This window comes from Fundulus heteroclitus, chromosome 3, assembly GCF_011125445.2.
Source record: "Fundulus heteroclitus isolate FHET01 chromosome 3, MU-UCD_Fhet_4.1, whole genome shotgun sequence".
Lineage (NCBI taxonomy): Eukaryota > Metazoa > Chordata > Actinopteri > Cyprinodontiformes > Fundulidae > Fundulus > Fundulus heteroclitus.
In genome coordinates this window covers 41810348-41822539 of record NC_046363.1, presented here as the reverse complement: position 1 = coordinate 41822539, position 12192 = coordinate 41810348, and the positions used below count along the sequence as shown (strand labels likewise).

The 12192-nt window shown below is 41.2% G+C and overlaps 1 protein-coding gene across 16 annotated transcripts in view; it reads left to right on the top strand.

Annotated features, from left to right (window-relative positions):
• The window catches only part of mef2d (myocyte enhancer factor 2d), a 134277-nt gene that overhangs the window by 116733 nt on the left and 5352 nt on the right, over window positions 1–12192 (top strand). For 9 of the 16 annotated variants that reach the window (XM_021310683.2, XM_021310684.2, XM_021310689.2 and 6 more), the window contains one exon: window positions 7430–7480. The exons of the other annotated variants lie outside the window; for them this stretch is intronic. In XM_021310683.2, coding sequence (XP_021166358.2) covers window positions 7430–7480 — 51 coding nt within the window. The remainder of the gene's footprint in view (window positions 1–7429; window positions 7481–12192) is intronic. 16 annotated transcript variants of the gene reach the window in all.

The following is a 12192-nucleotide window of genomic DNA, read 5'->3' as shown; positions in this document are numbered from 1 at the left end:
CTTCTCACATAAAAACTTTTTAAAAATTACTTTTATGTCACAGAAAGCGTAATGTATCCAACTTTATTACCAGCTTCTCACTCCTCACTGCTGTTTTTGGTTTAAAAGTTCTCTTGGAATGAATCATGGGATAGGATTAGCAACGGAGGATACACCGGACCCGTCCTTGAAATCGGGGGAAAGAAGGACGCATTCGTTGTCCGCATTTGAAGGAGTCTTTGAAGGATTTGTGAATTGGGACGGCATTCGTCGTCGTGCTGCGACGTAATCGGCCTACGAATGCGTCCTTCGAAGGATTCAGCTCCTGAATTAAGAAAGACCAATAGCTCCTGCTCCTATCTCCTCTTCTGTGACCTTTCCAGGGGTCAACAGTAAGAACTCTCTCATTGAGAGGAAAGGAGCTTGGGACTGCTGTACTGCTTTAGGACAGCTTTTAACTCCGATGTCATTACAGCCTTCCAAAAATGAACTAAAAAGTGCGCACTCTCTGGACATTTTCATTGATTTCCATAATGGGACTGTGCTAATACGTCATGTCACACAAAGGATTGTGGGATACCTTAAGACTTGTTAGCGCTGATAAGGGACATCGTGAGGTTCTGAGGCAAAACTAGCCGTGTGAGGAAGCTTACAGGCTCCTTTTCCTACCTCCTTCCTTACTAACTGCACTATTCGGACAGCACTTATCATGGCGACCGCTGACACACTTCTGCTTTGGCTAAAGAGTCCTGACCCAATAAAGGTATTGGTATTGGTATTGAGCCCATTTCTATGATGAATGGACTATTCATCATAGAAATGGGCTCAATACCGTAGCCTATGTGCTACAGATGCTGCGTACAGCTGACAATATAGACATGTTAAAGCAATGCCCTCCATGTAAGCAGCTCCAGTTTATTTAGAAGGAAAGCTGAGCAGGAAAATTACAATAAAATGTAGCTTCAGCACACTACACATCACTGAGCAACAATACTATGATCAAGTAATCTGAGTACTAATCGAAAGTTTTCATCATTTCTTAAAAGCTGATTCTGCTTTTTTTTTTCTTTCTAATGCAGTCCTCAACACGGGTGTCACTCATCTCAAAATCTTCTTGAAATGAGCACATTTGTCCTTCATTAGAGCAGGTAAATGAGATTATCTGCCAATGAAATGAGTATTTTGACCCCTAAAATAATATAATTAGATACACTCCACTTCAAATAGGATGATGGAGAGTAGTTGATCCCATTTTAAGTGCAAAAATCTTCTTCCATCGGCAGATCATTTAAACTTGCCCGCTCAAATCGCGGACCAATGCACTCATTTCAAGAAAATCTAACTTACTTTTAGTTCCCTTTTTGCAGTGTCAATAGAGCCAGGTCTACTACTTAGTTAGTTTAGTTTAGATGCTAAAGTCATTGGTCTGATTCTTGATTATGTTTACAAACCTAATGGACAAAATAACAAAAAAATGTGTTTACATGTTTGAAGGCTTTTTTATGGGACAAGTGGCCTTGAACAGGCATGAAGAGAATTAGGGTAACAAGGTCAGGAATGGAACACTGGACACCGCGTCTAGGACCGTCAGGGCCGTCTATTCTGCCACAACGCCACTCGCCAGCCCTAGTTTTCATTTTACGGCTTCCTGTTTGTTTTCCCCACATTGTGTGGGGAACAGTGATTGTTGACTGCGTCTGATTTTCCAGCTGACGTCAGGTGAGCGACTTACCTGCACACAGTGCGAAGCCGTGCTGTTTATCACAGCCGTTAATGCACCGCTCACACACAACTGCCTGACAGATGGAAATAACCTAAAGAATCTCCAAAACAGATGCAAATTCATCACAAACCCGCTATCAAAGTGTCTCCTCTTTGCGTTTGTGTGTCAGATGTGACGCCTGTTGCTTCACCACGCCTGGGCTCCTTCAGTTCAGTTGAAAGAAAAAGCGTGTTTTTGCCCTCCGAGATTATGGGATAATTAGATTTGTTCCAAGAGTTTTTTTTTTTTCTGCCACCTAAAGCTCGGATCTGAAGCTTTTTGGAAGTGTCAGGAAGAAAGAGGGAGCTGCTTCATTATGACAGAAACCGCACCTCGCTCGGTGGTTGAATGAAAGGAGTCTCTCGGCGCTGCTTTCAGTCCTCCAACCTGAACCTGGGCGCAGCTGTGCGCCAGCGACACACGCGCCGCATCACATTTTTACTTTTTACGCCGTTTAGCTGTCACTCTCAGCTGACAGACATGAGATCCAACTGCAGGGATACATATGGGCCTCAAATTCCTACGGTGGAACAACTAGAGGAAGGTTGTAGATGCAGTTTAGCCGTCAAAGTCAGTTAGGGAGATAAAAAGAGGATTTGATTTGCCGTATGGATGTTTGACAATTCCTTATGGTCTCAGTGCTGGTGTCAAAATAAAAAGACATTAAGAGGTTTAAACAGGTTCTCCTTTTTTGAACAGTCGCTGTGGAGAACTTTTACAGCTTTTTCTTGATTTTAGAGACGTGTGACAATACAGATGAAAAATCAACAAAATGTGTTTAAAAAGAAGCGCGAGGCTGTCTGTCAGCTGTGAGACTTATTTATTGTTCCGTCTGACTGCGAACAACAGTGGCCTATGAAAATATGATAATAGGTTGTTTGTTACTGTCTACAGCTGTGACTTCAGGGGGTTAGCGTCTTTAAAAACAACAAGTTCATAGTTAACAGCCCCCCCCCACCCTCCAGCTCCTGCACAGCAGAGCACGTCATATTGCCTTGTGAATGTTAACAAATGGCGGGCCAGACTGTATGAAATCCCTCTGCAACCAGATCCGTAAACCTCTGAGATACTAAAGCGTAGCCTGCAGTCATTTCAACATGTTCACTTAATGATCCAACAACTGCCAGGCTCACAGCAATATCCACTATTTCTCATGTCAGTGCCGTCCGTAACTTGTGAACGTTTACTTAGCAATTAATATCAGAACATCTGGGAAATACCATTGCTTAGAACGATTTGATGTTGAACACTATAGAGATCCAACCTTTGATTGGAAAACATTTATGTGGTGAAGAAAAAAAAAATCCAACACAAAAGATTGTTACAGAATCGATTTAGCCACAGTTAGTGTCTCCGCTAATTATTCCCATTAGGTAGGTTTTGCTTTACTTTGTTCAGTTGATTAAACGATCCGGGGACCTTTATGGGACGTGTCATAGAAAAACATTCATCTCTTTAAAATTGGAAAATCAATAGAGAACACGTTAGATTGCTGATTATTTTTGTGAGTCGGGAAATTGCTAATGGTGGAGAATAATTCACTGAATCCTGCTCCTGTAAATGTTGCTTAAACTTGCAGTGTGGGTCAGAAAGGAAATATGTACTAAGGTCAATAACTTATAGTTATTATTTCATTAGATTTTAATGAAAACTGCCTTCTATATGCAGCAATGTTGCCCCCTGCTGGCTAACAGATGCATCATATTTATTGTGGGAAGTCAGAACATCCCTGAAGTCAAGATTCAAACAGCTGGGGGTTCAGAATCCAATATGGCCGCTGCACTTAGAGAAAGTTGCAGAGATAAACTGTTTATTAGCCCCTCTGACATTTGTTTCTCATTAAACTATTGATACGCCATACTACAATCTTAATTTCTTTGCATGTTCGTTTAGTCCTTTCTCTTAAACTCATAATTAAGAGAAATGTATTTCTATCCACTAATCGCATTCAGCACCTCAATAAAGAGCAAATCGCTCTGCTTGGATCTAGAGTGTGTTTTTCTCAGGTGTGACGTCATTCCGAGAGAGAAACCCAACGCACCAGCTGAACACGTCGCTTTTCAAAATACAAGCTGTGCTAAAAAAGGTTCAAATGTGAACCTTCAACCAGGTTGTTAATATGCTTGAATTCAAGGAAAAATTCACATCCTGACCATTTTATTTATTTATTTATTTATTTAGTCACACTCCTTGTGTCTTGTACCTGAGCAGAAAACAATTTGTCAACTTCAAATAATGTTTTCTGGAATGTTACAGCACTAGCTAATAGGATTTGTGAAAATAGATTTGTATGCTTATTAAAGATAGAAAACAACGTAGGAGCACAACCTCTTAGTAATAAGGTTTTGCCTCTAGAATCATTGCTGTGCGTTAAAATAGCCACAAAACATGTGAGCGGGGAAAAGAGACGCGGCTCTCCTGAGTAAACAGGATTTAAATGTTATCCGTGATCACGCAGCCCAGATGCTGATTGTGGAAACGTTTCAGCTCCTGCTGGTTTGACTCTAGAATCAGCACCAGGCAGGCGTGTGTGTGTGTGTGTGTGTGTGTGTGTGTGTGGGAGCAGGATAACAGAACTGCTGTCACTGAAAACAAGGGAGCACCAGAGAAATGTGGGAATCTTTCCCAGCTCACCAAACTGTTCTCACAGCAGCAGGGAGAATCGTGCTGTCCTAGGACAGCACGGCCAGACGTGGGCACTCGTGCAGCCCAGACTGCTTCTGCTCGGTTTCTCAGTCCCTCACAGTGTGGCCTCTCAGAGAGCAAACAAGCCCTCCCAATCAAATGGTGATTGACGGCTTGGCTGCCATCCTGGCCCAGGCTGTCGTGTACACTTTTCCTCGCTGCAGGCTCCACATGGAAATTAATTCTGTCATCTTATTTTCTCCCATCCTTCCCCTTTTAATCATCCGCAGCTTCCGTTCCCCCCCCCCCCTCCTCTCATTTCCGTCCCCTTGATCCAGGCTGAGTTAATTCAATGTACACCTGTTGACTCTCAGCTTCCCCTTGACTCCTCAAACTAAATGTTAATAAATGAGCTGGCCTGCACGGCAGCATTCACGGCCAGTTTGTACGTTTATGTTGAAATGTTGCTGGATGCCAGTTCTTGCAGCTTGGGTTTATGCTTGTTGGGTAAAAGAAATCAGGCCAGCCCAATAAATACAGAGGTCTTTCATCAGAAAGGTTTACATATGGTTATCTATAATCTCAATCCTCTTTCTATATAAAAACATGCTATTTAATTGCACCTAAACAACAAAACGTTAACACAATGTTTTAATTTTTTTTTTTTAATTGAAGGCATTTTTAGTAGAGGAGAAGGCTTGGATGCCTGATCCTGCTGCAAAGCTTCAACAAACCAGGACTCTTGCTTTAAAACGGGTGTGCATTTATTTAGCTGAAACACTGTATTCAGTTTAGATTATGTTTTGGTGTCAAAATAATTGAGTTTGAGTCTCTTCTGTCCAAAGAACTCCTGATCAACGTTATCTCTGGCAAACTTGCATCTGGCCTTCTTATTTTTTTTTTGCTGGAGAGCAACAAAAACTTTAACTCTAATAAAAGTTAAAGTTCTGGAGTCGCTTTCTGATTTCACAGCCATGCACTTTCATATGAGGCGTAGCTAGAGCATGCTCCAGGACCAATGAGGAGGTTTTAGGGTGTTTTAGTTATTTTAGCATCTTGTCAAGATGTGGGCGTGTTGGTAGTTGGTTTAAAATGTCCTCCACTGTTGATTATTTTATAGGCATTAGATTTGCTGATTTCAGGAGACCTCTTTAAATCCCTAAACAGACACATGACTTTCCACAACCTTCTTTCTGAATCCCACAGACTGTTTCAATCTCACAATGATGTTCAATCTCACTTCAACAGTCAGGAAGTGAAGGTAGTAAATAAATAATAGGAACACACCAAACCAAATGTCTCAGGATTAAATAGGACAAATCTTCAAAATGCTGGGTAATTATCTCAACACCTTCTCCTGATGAAATTATGCCCATGTGTAATTTAGATATTTTAAGTCAGAATAAATGTGGGAGCATCACAATTTATTATGTAAGAAAAACTCACAGGCTGCCCTAGACTGTCTTAATATGTTTTTCCTGTATATTATAGTATTCAGTGACTATTCAGTGACTATTTTTTTACGTTCTGTGTATGTAAAACCATAAAAATTGCATTTTACTCCATATTATGTGATGTTGGCCGACACAAAGTGGTTCAGCTTTGGGAAGAACAGCAAAAGTCAAACATGGTTTTAGTTTTTCATCGCAGTCGCAGCTGTAAATCTTTTTAGATATGCTTCTTACGCCGCCGCTCAGCTCAAAACGGAAATGTTTGCCCTCTCTCCGATTTTATGGAGAGCTTCTGTGAACAGCAGCGTTCACAGAGTCTCAGTTAGATTTTGGTCTGAACTTCCTCCAGCTTGTTCTAACATCTGGATACGATTTAAACCGAAGCATTTCAGCGCAGCTCAAAGCTTTGAATAATATTTTCTGACCAGCTTCAGACTTCTCAACAGCGTTCTCGCTGACCTGTCTGCTGTGTCTCTTGGTCTTCATGGTGCTGTTTGTTCACTAATGTTCTCCAGCACACCTCTGAGGCCTCCACAGAACAGCTGCATTTGTACTGAGAATAATGTACATATACAGTAAGTGGCTTTCATTCTCCAATTATATGACAGATGAAGGCAACCGATGCACTGTTTTTTTTAGGGGTGTCAAAGTAAATGGGGCTGAATATAAATGTGCACCCATGTTTTTTTCTGACTTCTAATTTAAAAGAAATCCAAAACATGTGGATCGTTATATTCTTTCATTTCATAGCTATGAACTACTTTGTGTTGGTCTATGACATAAAATCCCCAAAGAGAAAATCAAGGTTAGTGGTTATAATATGTTATAACGTTTCAAGTTTAGCTTGTTTAGAATAGAAGAATGAAAAAAAAAAACATGTTTTAGGGAAAAGGAAATGTGTATTACTTTGTATCTCACCGTTCCCTTTAACCAAAAACTGAATTCTTTAAACTGAACATGTCTCCGTGTATCTTTCTTGTCTCTCTTTCAGCTTCTTTTCTAAGTGTGTCTAAAGTAAAGGAAATTTTCAGAGAGAACTGAGAGTTAATTGCTTGTAATAGTTGTCGGCTACCAAACGCTTATGTGACAAAAAGCTCTTAGATTCAACTGTTTGCCAGCAATGGAACAGCCTTTGTCCAGAGCTTAATGATTTCCTTTTAATAAATAAAGCTTTTAGGTGTTTAAAGGCTAAGCTAAGTGTGGGATCAACGAAAATTCAACAGTAAGATTATTCATCCAAACTTTTCCATTTAAAAAAAAAAGACCAACAAGAAGTTAAATAAACAAGTTAATCAAAATAAGTCAGATTTGTGGTCTGAAAAGTTCCCGTAGACTAAATGACAGTTTCTTTAAGCTTCGTCACATTTCAGGCCAGCTACGGATGTTGATTTCTCAGAAGAGGAAGTAAAGAAGCGCTGCATGTGAATAACTTCCCACTGCACACAGCTCTGCCTCTAACAACATCTCAGCTTGACTGAAGCAGCTGTTTGAGCCTTTTTTTTTCCTAGTTTCTGTGTCAGGACTGGCCTCCGTGTCACTGTTTCCCTGCTGTTACAGCTTTCTTAAATTGCTTGTCTTCTGTGTTTTTTTCCCCCCCACCTCCCCCCCACAGCTTGGCTTCTCAGTCCAACTTTCTCTTGGGCAGAGAGGATGGCCTCTGCTGGTACTGTACTCTCTACACTCAAGACATACAGCTTACAGCATGTCGCTTTCCTAAAATATCTGCTGCATGACGGATCCTTAGCTAAAGATTTGAGACGTTTAATGGTGAAACCGCAGCTGAAATGAGATGATTTTGCAGGATTAGATGGAGCCTACTAATTTCTTAACAGAAAATGTATCCATCATTCTCCGCTCGGTCCGTTTGTCCATCCATCCATCCATCCATATAATATAATTAATTTAATCAGAAATGTGTTATTGAGGCTTGTTTTTCTTTTTAAATATATTTTTTAGGATTAGGGTAAGTTTTTGTTTCGAGCCAACTGTGATAATCTGGGTTTTTAGATTAAAAACATGAACCTTTTTTTTGTTTTAGATGGATCAGCTGAGGGAGAAAACAGCGTTATAATGACAGATTACTAACTGCTCCTTTTAATTATTTTAGTTATTATAAAGTTCAGTTTGTTTCAGTGTTTTATAGCCTTTTTTCATGTACCAGCAGAAATGTAATCATTTTATCATACCTACAAGAGTCCACAGTGCCAGTTTGATGGTAGTAATTCCACAGTTGGCCTAAAAATATCTTTATCCCTCTAGCATTATACACAGCAAACGTACAAATAGTTTTGCAAAGCTTTAACATGCAACAATTCGATGCAGTTCACAACTTTATTGCATGTAAGAAAAATAGTAGGCTGGTTAAAAAAGACGAAGAGTTCTTATTCCCATTCTGTCATTTAAATGCTTCCCTTCCTTATGTTGATTTATAGATTGAACCCTTAATGTAGCACAAATAAACACCATCTCTAGCCATAATGAAAAAGGGCATTTAGAAAGTTGAGATTAATCTGCTGAGGTAGAGACTCATGCTTAGTAAAGTGACGTTGAAGCGTTAACTCCAGTGGCTTTCTTCAGATTTCTTTAAACAGCTAAACGTTCACAAGAGAACAAAAATGAAGCAATCTCCCCAGTTTTTGGCCCCTTTGGTGAAGTCTCAAATGAAATGGTTGCGATTGCGACTTTGTGTCGCTCTTTGCTCCGGGTCATTGAACGGTGAGCTTTGGAAATGTTTTTACTTTCCCTCATCGTTCTCCTCACTGTGTGCTGGCAAGACAAGCGGGGACCCTTGTCCAAACTTGCTTTTCACTTTTCCAGTCGTAGGTTTTAATAACTGTTCTAACTGCAAATATAGGCAAGTTGAGGCAAGTTGCTGTTTTCTTTTAGCAATTTCCTTAAGAACATCCACAAACATCTGCGTTACTTAAACAGCACGTTCTCCTTTTCTTTTTCATTTTGAAGACATTTTTTTAATTTTCTATTTAACTTTATTTAACCAGGAATGTCACACTGAGATTAAGAACCTCTTTCTCAAGGGAGCAAAAAAAAACAATTCAGCACATTACAGACAATTTCAATGGTCACATCGACACCCCAGTGAAAGAGAAAATTGTTGCTTAGTAATAAAGTTCCTCAGGACTCTGATTATCTTAACAACAACAAGTTAAATAAAAAAAAAGCTTAAATTACTGGGAATATTGTAAAAATTAACAATTTCATCTTAATTTCTAAAGTTTTTTTTCTTCCCACTGATCAAACGTGCTCAAATTAAGTTCTGGGTGTTTCTTTCTTTATTTTAGTCAAGACTTATATATACTTGTTAAAGTTATTTTAAGAAAACTTAAGACATCAGCTTAAGAGGAATCGCATTAGATTTCATTTTCAGAGTATTTGGGGGGAAACATGGCTGCAGCTCAACACACCTCACTATAACCAAATGTCTGCTTCTGGCTGGGCTCAATGTGTTGTTAATGTTGGGGGGTGGAGGGGGGGGGGGCGGGGGGGTAGCCTGCCGCTCTCACCTTCATCACTGTCACTGGCCTGCTGACTCCGCCATTTTCACTCGCCTCAGCATCGGCACCCCGGTGGCACCCCCATCTATCTACCTGCCGCGCGGCTGGGCCACAGTGCGCAGGTTTGATGAAGTGGGCGCAGGACGAGACGGAGCGAGCCTCGCTGCCACACAGCTGTGTGTGTGTGTGTGTGTGTGTGTGTGTGTGTGTGTGTGTGTGTGTGTGCGCGCGGGCAGGAAGGAGCATATCTATATATGTAGGACAGCGGGAATGTGTGTGTCAGTTAGAGGAAGAGGGTGAGCGCAGACCCAGATTGCCTGGAGGAGTGCTGTCTTAAAGTCCCTTCTCAGTGCGCCAGTAATTGTGCAAGATATATTGCTGCAGATGGCTCCTGATATGACATATTAGAACACACCCGAAGGGGCGAAATGCGGTAATTGGGAGCTTCGAATTCAGATCTACCGTGTCACGCTGTGGGAGAGGAAGGCATGGAACGAGCCCGATCCCCCCCACCCCCCTCCACCACCGAAAGTGTATAAAAAAATCGTGTATTCACCGTCAAAGGGAGCGAACCCGAGTGCAGCGTCAACAGCCGGTGTCAGACTCGGTGACAGCTTTGACTTAGCCTGCAGCCAGTGGAGGAGGTGAACGCTGAGTGTGGAGGGGCTGATCAAAGAGCCGTGGCAGGTAGACAGGAGGCGGGTGACACCTAGGAAGGCTTTTTGGCACGCCGTTTTTATCCCGAGCATCTTAGCAAAACGTGCTCTGAAATTATCATTAGAGCAGCTTAATCAAAAGCAGGAAGATTCTTCTCGGGGGCCACGATCACAGAGGCAGAATTGTGAACCTTTCAGAAATGTCAGCAGCCAAACATGTTAGCACAACTCTTTTCTTAATCCGGAAACACGGGTGGGTGAAAGTCTAACCCTTCTTGCTGATTTTTTAGCTTCTGTCGCTTTAAAGTCACTTCCTTGAGTTCACCAAAGGCCTGCGATCGGTCATAAACGGAAGTGAAACCCTGAGGGCTTCATACGGCTGATGGACAGGAGAAGTGCTGCTTCGTCTGGCAAAACTGAGTTGGCTTCTTAAATAAAGTCTCAGCATTGACGTGGAAAATTACAGCCACAAACTTCAATATATTCTATTAGGATTGTATGCAATAGAGAGACAAACAATAAGTTTGCATGTTTGTGAAGTGGGAGAAAAATGATAAAAAGGTTTTTAAAATTATTTAGAAAAAAAAAAAACTCTGATGTCTGGTGTGAGTTTCTAATTAGTCCCAAATTTACTCTGATACCTCTAAATAGCGTTGTAATTTGCCTTCAGAAATCAGCTGATGAGTAAATAATTATTATTATTTATTATTTAACCCCTGGATAAGTCCAGGGTTGGTTGAGGAGAGGTTTAGAGCAGGGGTGGGCTATAAAACGATATCTGAAGCGTTTAATAAATTAATGAGAGCAGTTCTGTCCTGTATGGGGAAATGGAAACAAAATGTTACAACTGCAGATATACCCAGACCTAAACTTAGAGGCTGGACAAGAAGAGTGTTAATCTTGGAACCATAACAAAGAACGTTGCCCTGGAGGGGCTGCAGAGATCCACAGCTCAGGTGGGAGGAATGCTCCAAAAACCTTCATATAAAAAAAATGAACTTTTTATAAAAAAAAAATAAAAAAAAACAGCCTTAGTGGAAAGAAAGCCTTAGGAAGTCATGTTTGCAGTTTGCCACCAGCTAGATGACGCTCTGGTCAGAGGAGACCAAACAGACATTTTAGGTCTACAAGCAAAACTTTATGTGGGGCAGAAGCTAAAACTGCAGATCTGCCTGAACGCAGCGACCACAGCAGGAAACATGGTGGTGGCAGCATCATGCTCTGGGGATATTCTCCTTCAGCAGGGACACGGTGACAGTTCAGAGCTGAAGGGAAGATCAGCGTAGCTAAGAAAATCTGTTAGAGGCTGTAAAGGTTTTTATCAAACTAACAGCCTGTGGCGCTAAATAAAAACCCCAGCTTCTTTCTGACTGAGCCGAGCGAAGTTGCAGAGAAGAACTGGCAAATATTTACATCCCTAGATGCCCGAAGCTGGTAGAGACGTTCTCCAAAACACTCGCACTAGAATTTCAGTTTGAAAAATCTCATTTTGTTTCTGATGAGACAGTTTTCTGTTGCCAAGGTTTCCGTTTTCTTGGTAATAACTGCATGTCTTCTCATTTAAGATCCATAAAAAACTAAAGTAAATTATGTAAAGGAACTCTATAAAAGAGATTTACAAACGTTATTAAAATATTAAAGAGTGTCTCATTTCTTTATCAATTGCATGAAAATGGTAAAGTTTTATACCCCTGGCCCTTTTCTTTACAAAAAAAAAAAGGAGAAATCAAAGTTGACAGATGAACCCCAAAATGCAAGTTTTCACTTTGCTGTAAGTAACGGAAGCAGAGAGACGAGGGGGAAGCATGTGACAGTCAGCAGTTTGCTTTGCGTCGAGCTGATTGAACAGAATAGCGTCGGCGCTCATCTTTAGCTGTGGAACCTGACAGCAAAGGCAATATGCAGGAATGATTGTGCTGCATGGTGCAATGACTCTGCCTTCATGTTGTGGTCTCCTCTGTCCTGTTCGTCTTCGCTCTCCGTGTGCCGGGGTAAGCCCAGGCTTACAGCTTTGCTTGGGGCTCTGGGCTTTTTCCTATTTGACAACGCTTAGCTCTTCTAGTTGCACATTCAGTGTATGTGTATCTGATGTTGACGTGTCTTCATTGGCTCGCTCTGTGAAACTTTGAAGATGTCGGCTGGACTCTGTGTTGTATCCACCCTGACCCCGGCTAGCAGTCAGTCACTGTGGTTTCTCTGCTCTCTCC